General features: G+C 36.9%; 1 protein-coding gene across 1 annotated transcript; it reads left to right on the forward strand.

The window, feature by feature from the left end:
• Positions 1 to 259: 259 nt before the first annotated feature.
• On the forward strand, positions 260 to 8861 carry LUM (lumican). The gene is made up of 3 exons (XM_016215284.2): positions 260 to 450; positions 2900 to 3785; positions 7050 to 8861. The coding sequence occupies exons 2-3, from the start codon at positions 2921 to 2923 to the stop codon at positions 7202 to 7204; spliced, it is 1020 nt and encodes a 339-aa protein (XP_016070770.2). The 5' UTR covers positions 260 to 450; positions 2900 to 2920; the 3' UTR covers positions 7205 to 8861.
• The last annotated feature ends 455 nt before the right edge of the window (positions 8862 to 9316 follow it).

Consider the following 9316-nt stretch of genomic DNA (forward strand, 5'->3'; position numbering starts at 1 on the left):
ATGAACATGACAAGTGGCTGAGAGAATGGCATTTAATTTTTGCCACAGCTAACAGACGTAAAGAGCTTTGTAACAGAAATGTTCTCACTCTGGGTGCTTCCCTTGCAGCAGGGCTCATGTTTTGGTTCCAAGCTATGGTATTTGGGCTAGCTGAGCACACACCCCTCGCCCCTTCCATAGGGAGTGTGCTGGGCCGTCCTTGCTCCCCAGTCCACCTGCACTTCGTTAGAGAGCACAGCGTCCACATGCCACACCACAAGATCCCCACAATGACATAACTCCATTCAGAGACTGGCGTGACTGGGCTGGGTTCCCCCCCCCCCAGCTCTTGTATCACTAGGAATCTGGCAGCCAACTCCGTCCTCACAGAGTTTACAGCATATATTGGTGGATTCTTGTCCACAGTGCATCTGCTTTAAGAATTAACGAAAGCAGAGTCAAGACAGCAAGGTAAGCGCTGTTTTAACTATAGCACTGGGGATGCTGACTGTTTGGGACAGTGTTTATTGTAGCAGGAACAGAAAAAATTCCAGAGCAACTTTGCCAGTTGCTATTCGACAGCAAAGTCATAGTTTAGAGCATTTATTTTTACACTTTTCTTAATATGGTTTCCATGATTTATGGATTTGAGATACATTTCATGCGGTATATGCTGTGTTGCTTGGCAAAGGAAGTTATAAAATGTTTCAGGGCTGGAATGAGAAAATATTTAAACCAGACAGTGAAAATGTATGGCAATTAAAATATTTGTTATTTTATGCTAATGAGTTATATAGGTTAGTATTGTTAGAACTAGTTTTGCAGCAAAAAAAAAAAACACAAAAATAGGCTATTTCAAGCATTATTAAAAGTATTTTGCCTCACATATATTGCTATAGTTTGTTACAGTTTTCCATAAATATTTTATGTTGTTTTAAAATGTGAGCTAAAGGACATAGACCCTCTTTTGGATTACTTATTTCTATTGTGATAATTTTAAAGATTTGGTTTTTTGGATGTATGTTTTAATGGACATGTTCTGAAGAAATTCTGGGAAACATAATTTATTTTTTGGAAAATAGCATTTCCCCCATAACCACAGGTATTTGCAAAAACTGGGAGGAAAGTAAATAAAGTGCACTTTTGCTTCACAGTGGAGTCCTTATATGGCTACAAACTCTCTTTGAATTCAGAACCCTTGTTTTTACTCTGCAAAGAAATATGAAAGCATTTTTTTCATTACTGTTCAATACATTATAGTTACCATGTTTATTTTAATGTATACTGAATTAAAATAAATTGAAAGCTTATTAATAAAGTAAGACAAGTCTTTACAACATTAACATACTGTAACTTACAAAGAATCCTATAAATAGATTAGCAATATTAATTGTTCTCATGGCCAAGTCCTGTCAGCTAAATTCAATGACTCTATCATTGTCTTAGGGAGTACTTTACTAAGACTCTCTTTACAAATTACTTTGTGTTTGCTGTCAGAGTGTTTCTAACAACTTTCTTAGTGTTTCATCTGCTAAAATAAAGTACCTTGTAATTCCAAGTTGAAGCAAAGATGTTTAAATGCCCTGATACTAAAAATCTTACTGCCCCAAACTCCTCAGATCCAAAAGCTTATACCATACTTCTTGCAGGAAGATATATTGCCTCATGGTCTCTATTGGAATGTGGATCCTGTTCCACGTTAAGGATTTACCAGCTTCTCCTCAGCCATAGCTCTTCACTCTACACAAGTCCAACTCATATATCCTATTGCCCTTTACCTAAATTTCTGACCCTGTATTTCTAACGCAATTAAAATATACTTCACTGAGCCTCACTTTAGAAACATGTTCATACTAGAAGGTCATTGTTATAAATTGTTTTTAATTTATATTCTCAAGTGTATCCTTTTTTAGTGACTCCTAATGCCACTGTTAAATACAGACTTTCCTCAATGCCCAGACCTCTCCCAGTTCCATTCTGTAAAAGCACTAAAATCCAAATAAGTGAATCATGCCTTCTTACATTTTGGCATGAAGAAGGTAGAGAACTTGTGAGTCATTGACAGAAAGGAAAACTTTAATTCAAAACTTGGGAAAGAATACCTTTTTCTATCAGTTGGATATCTTTCTAGGTTTAAAAGTGTCTAGAATTTGTGACACTTCCCTGATTAATAAACATTCATTTTACTAAAACTTATATACTATATATTAATTTCAGAACACAGTTTTGTAATGTGCCTAGAAGTACAGAATGTTAAACAAAAGTTGAAATAATATCCATGCACACCCCACCAAGAAGTCTGTTCCCTTTCCTCAGAACCAACAACAATAACCAGACATTTTGAAAGGAATGTACTCCCCTTTCTCACTGCCCTCCCCGCTGCGGCCCTCCACCTCAGGCCACACAAGTTAAGAACAGCTTTCCTTCAAGCAAAACCACAGATTGCTCATGTTCCCAGTAAAGGTTTTCTTAATGAGACATTTTAATGGTGTTGAATGGTAGGGTAGAGGGTACAGTTTCCAATTGTCTTCTCATTTTCATTTTTGTGGTTTTGAAGGGTGTTCTGAAGCAGTATTGTAGCATGGTGGTCAATGGGCAACACCCAGACAGACACCTCTTGCAGGAAAGCATTGAACTAAGGAAGGGCCTGGACAGATGGACTGGAACAGTTAGGCCAGGCTCGCCCAGTAGGGGGCGCATGCGTATGCAATCTAACCAGAAATTGTTCACTGCTTCACAAGTTGTAAACATACCTCCTTAGGCTCATAGTATTTAAATAAACATTAAAAATACACCCTTAGGGGCACTAAAAAACATTACAGAATAAAAAATGCACATTTCCTAATACATTTAACATTGCCAATTGAATAAACTTTTCCCTAAAGCATACTATTTTATACTATGTTTCCACTTTATTTAGGATTCAAAGCATTAGCCAAAAATGAATCTTGGTGCGTTTACTCTCCTCTTGGCACTAATCACTGGTGGCAGCAGCAACGAAGACTACGATTATTACGATTTCCCGCTGTCGATATATGGACGATCATCTCCAAACTGTGCACCAGAATGCAACTGCCCTGAAAGCTACCCATCGGCCATGTACTGCGATGAGCTGAAATTGAAAAGTGTGCCAATGGTGCCTTCTGGAATCAAGTACCTGTACCTTAGGCATAACCAGATTGACCATATTGATGAAAAGGCCTTTGAAAATGTAACCGATCTACAGTGGCTCATTCTAGATCATAACCTTCTAGAAAATTCCAAGATAAAAGGAAGAATTTTCTCTAAGCTGAAACAACTGAAGAAGCTGCATATAAATTACAACAACCTAACAGAATCTGTGGGCCCACTTCCCAAATCTCTGGAGGACCTGCAGCTTACTAACAACAAGATCACAAAGCTTGGCTCCTTTGAAGGACTGGTAAACCTGACCTTCATCCATCTTCAACACAATCAACTGAAAGATGATATCTCAGGTGCTTTTAAAGGCCTTAAGTCACTCGAGTACCTTGACTTGAGCTTCAATCAGATGACCAAACTGCCCTCTGGTCTCCCAACATCTCTTCTAACTCTCTACTTAGACAACAATAAGATCAGCAACATTCCTGATGAGTATTTCAAGCGTTTTAAGGGACTGCAGTATCTGCGTTTATCTCATAATGAACTGGCTGATAGTGGAATACCTGGAAATTCTTTTAATGTATCATCCCTGCTTGAGCTGGATCTCTCCTATAATAGGCTGAAAAGCATACCTACTGTCAATGAAAACCTTGAGAACTATTACCTGGAGGTCAATGAACTCGAAAGTAAGTAGAAAGCTATGCTTGTGTTTGATGTATCCTCAAGTTTTTAAGTGCCTAAGCTGTGTAACACAAATATTGATTGCATCTGGTTCCATTAAAAAAGTTAATAAAATTGCCAATAAAATCCCTCTAATTCAAAAAATAGAAGAATTCTAGCTCAGTTGTTTATCCAACATCTGGTCTTTCTTTGGAGAGTCCAGATAAGAAACCATTAGGATCATAGAATTTAATCACATATTTCTTTGAATTTAATAGTCTGGGCTAGTTAATCCTGCTGTGCTATTGCTTGATATTTATCTATTATTTTCCTCCTGTGTGACTTAGATGTGTGTCCTACATTTATTGATTGTCAAGATCTAGCTGAGGGAGGAACAAACAAATGCAGGAGAGGCACAGCTAGAGAGGCTTCCAGGCCTCCCTCCTGCCTATCCCCAGAGCAGCCTGAATACCCTCGTGGTCTTCTCTGACATCTTTACTTGGGGCTCAACCGAGTACTCTGCTATCATGACCGTTGTCCATTTGTCATCCCTGTTAGGTGTGGGTGGCCTCCCAGTGTTATGAGACTGTGAGGAAGGTTAAGGAGGGAAGGTATATGATAAGGGTTTGTAACATTTTTTAAATAGTATTACAGAGCTCCTTTTCTTATGTACAATTCTCCACCCTATTTGGTTTTCCTCAGTTTCTCTTTCTCTTTCCTTGCTGCCTTCATTTATTTTTCATTTACCTTCTAAGTGGGAGTTTGACCTGATCCACTTGGACTATTTATGTACTATTCTTGTCTTCTGGGACGTGTTTCAATGTAAGCAATACAGATTTAGATGAGAAGTGGACATTTATTACTCCTCACCTTACTCTTTAGAAAAACTTGGCAAAACTTGCTTTTTGGACAACCTTTCTAAATGAAAAAAATCAGATGGGAAACACAGATTCACACATAAACAATTGTATCTGCAAAATAATCTATTGAAATTGAGCATCCTTACACCACAAAAGTTGGTTGTCTTGTCATACTGGATAAGAATATTGACATTCCTATTAGAAAAATTGCACCATGCCTTATTAATATGATACTTTGTAATTCTACAACAGTTTCCTGTAACTCCTAGAAAGGTTAGGGTGTTTTCAAGGAGACCATGATTGCCAACTCTGAATTGCCACGTTCTTTCATATATCCAGAAAACTTGCTTGTTATATACAATATGCAGTCAAGCTGTCAGAGCTGAACCCTTACAATTGTTTCTACTAAGAAACTCACTGTGTGGCTACACATGGCCCCACATTATAAACATTTGTGGTTAGGAGGAAGGATACTTAGACTGGCCCAAATGCTAATGGGATTTAAGATGTTTGAGGATGTTTGGCGGCTGAAGATATTCTGTTAGATGTGGTGGGTGGAGATTAGCAGCAGCAGCAGGGCCACCTCCCCCTCTGAGGTAAGAAAGTGCAGAGATACAGATGCAGGAGAATTTGGAGGGATAAAGACCAGACCTCATTACATGAGTGAAAGATGGAAGAGCCAACACGGGAGATGGGAAAGGTGGTCTATGGGAGGAATGCTGACAGTCACTCAGTGCCAAGCTGGGATAGAAACCACAGAGCCCAGCACATATGGTCATTTGGAAATGAGTAGTTACCTTTCTTCCTTCCTTATGCTTGGCATTTAGGCATATGTATTTCAGGTATTTTTGTTGTTTGTCTTTGCATCTATGTCTTCAACTTAGTTTTATTTTGCCACATAATAATTATGTATACCAATTGTCTACATGTCCCTTAATGTCTACCATTAGGAAATCTATAGCCAAAACTATTCCTCATACTTCAAACTTGCAAGTCTAAGACACTAGTTTAATCACATATCTTCTTAGTGTGAGATAATTTGGAAAAAAGAACAAAACATAAAGGATACTAGTAATTATTTAGTACATATTATGTGCTAACACTCTGTGAACTGCTTTACATACCTTAATTAATTTAATCTTCATGCAACACAGTGTGATAGATATATCTAACAAGAAGATCAAATAAATATTTCAAAGTCACCCAGCTAGCAAATGACAAAGGCAGAAAACTAGCATAGGTCTAAGCCCATGTTTTTCTCATTGTTCCATATTTCCTCAGGGGTAGGTACCATAGCAAAGATCCCTGGAATTTGACTAATGACTTCTTTTTCTTTTTTTTTTCTTTCTTTTTTTTTTTAAGTTTTATTATTGTTTAAAATATTACAGATGTCCCTTTTTCTCCCCAATGACCCATTCCCCCCCGTTCCTTCCCCCTCCCCAGTCCCTCTCCCCACCACTGTCCATGTATGACTTATTTAAGATGGCATCATAGAGGTAAGGAGCACTGTGTTTGGCTTCCACTGAAGTCATTGTTAACTAGAATTTGAGAATGAAAGAAAATAACAAGATAAAGTACCAGATAAGGTTAATCTGAAATAAACTTGAGCAAATATAGACAACTTCTATGTTCACATATAAACCATCCAGCTGAGTAGCAATCATAGTTTCCATTATAAACTAAATCATTTTTTTTCTTGTGGCAGCCTTCTGACCACAGAAAATGATGTGACTCAGATGGTGGTCATTCCATGACTTGGTTTTTGCCTTGGAGTTTTGAATCTGTCCTGGTGTGTGCTGGCTGGAAAACTCTTTAGAGGTCACCTAGTTAACATCTCTCATTTCCAGATGCAAAAACTCAGGATGCTTATATTGGTGAGATGATTCACACAATGGCACCAATTTTACATATCTTGAGGCTAAATATTCTAAAAGTTCTTAGGTAACATGATACATTTATTAAATGTCCTCCTAAAATCAAGTAAAATGAAAAATTCCATTGACTGTCCTGATCCACCATACTTATTTTACTAAATATTGTTGTATCATTTGGTAGTCTGAAATATTTCTCAGTAATTCCAAATTCAAAGATACACCATATAACTGACAAAAAAACAACTGGATTCCCGGCCAGTGTGGCTCAGTGGTCGAGCTCCGACTTAGGATCCAGGAGATTGAGGTTTGATTCCCTATCAAGGCACATGCCCAGGTGCAGGAGGCAGCCGATCAATGACTCTCTTTCATTGGTGTTTCTATCTCTCTCCCTTCCTCTCTCTGAAATCAATAAAAATATATTTAAAAAATAAATAAATAAAGCTGGAAGAAATCTCTTAGATGTTATTGTGGACTTGAAAAAAAAATTAATGATTATTTTAAACCATGTAATAAAAAAGAAAAAAATGATTAAAGTTTTTCATTCTTTCATTTCCAGAGCTTGACGTAAAGAGCTTCTGTAAGATCCTGGGACCACTGTCCTACTCCAAGATCAAGCATTTGCGTTTGGATGGCAATCGCATCACCCATACTAGTCTGCCGCCTAATATGTATGAATGTCTACGTGTAGCAAATGAAATCACAGTTAATTAATATCTGCTCATTTTGATTATATTGAGGGGTATCCTGGAGCTACATTTTATGCTTATATTTTTGTATGTTGGTTTTCATAGTCTTCATTTTTTTTGTTGTTGTTGATTACTTCCATGAATTTTAAATTCTGAGAGAAAATGTTTTGTAAACATTTTACTACTTTTTAAAAAAGAAAAGATGAAAAGCAGGCCTATTTCATCACAAGCACAAACATATACTCACACATGTACAACAAACAATGCTTTATTGTAAATTTAGTGTTTTTTACATCTCTACTGTTAAATGATGTGCAAAGCCTTTTACTGGTTGCATGGAAGCCAAGTTTTATAACTTCTAAATCCTAACTTAATGTGCCCAAAAGCATGGAATACATACATATGGATGTTTACTGTCTTGAATCAAATTATCTTAATATGTTCAAGTTTGTTTAGCTGAAAAGTAGGTGGTAAATTCTGAGACCAATGATTTTGTGAAATACTAAACAAAATTCATGAAGCCACATACATTTAAAGCAGAATTTTTAGGATTAAGAATTCATATAGTCACCTAGAGAAATTTTCTAGAAATATTTTTCACTTTAAATCATGTGTATGTTTCTTTTTTTATTATTTGCACGTTATGTTTAACAAGCTAATAGTAAAATAAAACATAGCAAATGGCAGCACTGTGTTTGCCTTCTTATAAAATTCATCTCTCTCATATATAAAATAATCAGGTGCCACATAATGATACTGCAGTGAATGATGGATGGATCGCATGTATGATGATGGTCTCATAAGATTACAATGGAGCTGAACAATTTCTATTGCCTAGTGATGTCATGGCCTCATAACATCACAGCACAAGGCATTGCTCCTGCGGTTGTGGTGAGGCTGGTGTAAGCAAACCTGCCGCAATGCCAGTCATGTAAAAGTATAGACACACAATTCTGTATAGTGCATAACATTTGATAATTATCATAAACATGTATTTACTATACTATACTTCTTATCATTATTTTAGTGTGTATTCTTTTTACTTATTTTTTAAAAGTTTCTGTAAAAGACAATACCATGTTATGCCAGCATCAGCCTCATACATCTCATGTTTATGTCTCTTGTTTGCACCATTTCCTCTTGTGCTTGATTTAATCTCGTGTTGTTTTATAACTTTAGTGGAGCCTAAATCTATAGCATTTATAGAGTCTATAGCAGGGTACAGTGATGCCCTAGGCCTTCCCATTCACTCAACACTCACTCACCCAGAGCAACTTTTGGTCCTACAAACTCTGTTAATGGTAAGTGCCCTGTACAAATATACCACGTTTTATCTTTTGTACCATATTTTTACTCTTCCTTTTCTATGTTTAAATACACAAACACTTACCATTGTGTTTTAACTGCCTAAAGTATTCAGTATAGTAACATGCTGTACAGGTGTGTAGCCTGGGAGCAATAGGCTATACCATGTGGCCCAGGCTGTACCATCTAGGTTTGTGTAAGTGCACTCTATGATGTTCTCACAATGACAGAATGGCCTAAGGACAAATTTCTCAGAACATAGCTCTATTAAATGATGCATGACTATAATAGATTAGATTCAAAAAATATCTCTAACCTGCAATATTTTACTCATGTTAAATAGAAATTCTCACTAAATAAATTGTCTGCTTCTAACATCCACTTGCAAAGGGTTTTTAAACACCTTTATATTACGTACTTAAAAGCGTCCATATCCCAATTCCAATTCATGAGATGATGAGTTCCCTACCACCACCAAATGATTCTCTGGACATCAAGTGGGTATCCTACAATTCAACTCAATTTTGACATTATCAACCTGTAGACAGTGTCAGATTCCACAGGTTAAGAGCTCCGTCCTACAAGACTATCCCCTTTTTTCAGATGCCAGTAGCAATCCCAGGTCGTTAACTGGACTTCTAAACAACTGGCTATAAAACAGGAGTTCCTAACACCCCCTCCTTGGGTTTGATTAATTTGTAGATTGGTTCACAGAACTCAGGAAACTTGTTTACTCACTAGATTACCAATTTATTATAAAAGGATATAACTCAGGAACAGAAGAAATACAGAAGACAAGGTTTGGGGAAAGAGTATGGAGCTTCCATGCCCT

The sequence above is a fragment of the Miniopterus natalensis genome, chromosome 2, assembly GCF_054644295.1.
Source record: "Miniopterus natalensis isolate mMinNat1 chromosome 2, mMinNat1.hap1, whole genome shotgun sequence".
Classification (NCBI taxonomy): domain Eukaryota; kingdom Metazoa; phylum Chordata; class Mammalia; order Chiroptera; family Miniopteridae; genus Miniopterus; species Miniopterus natalensis.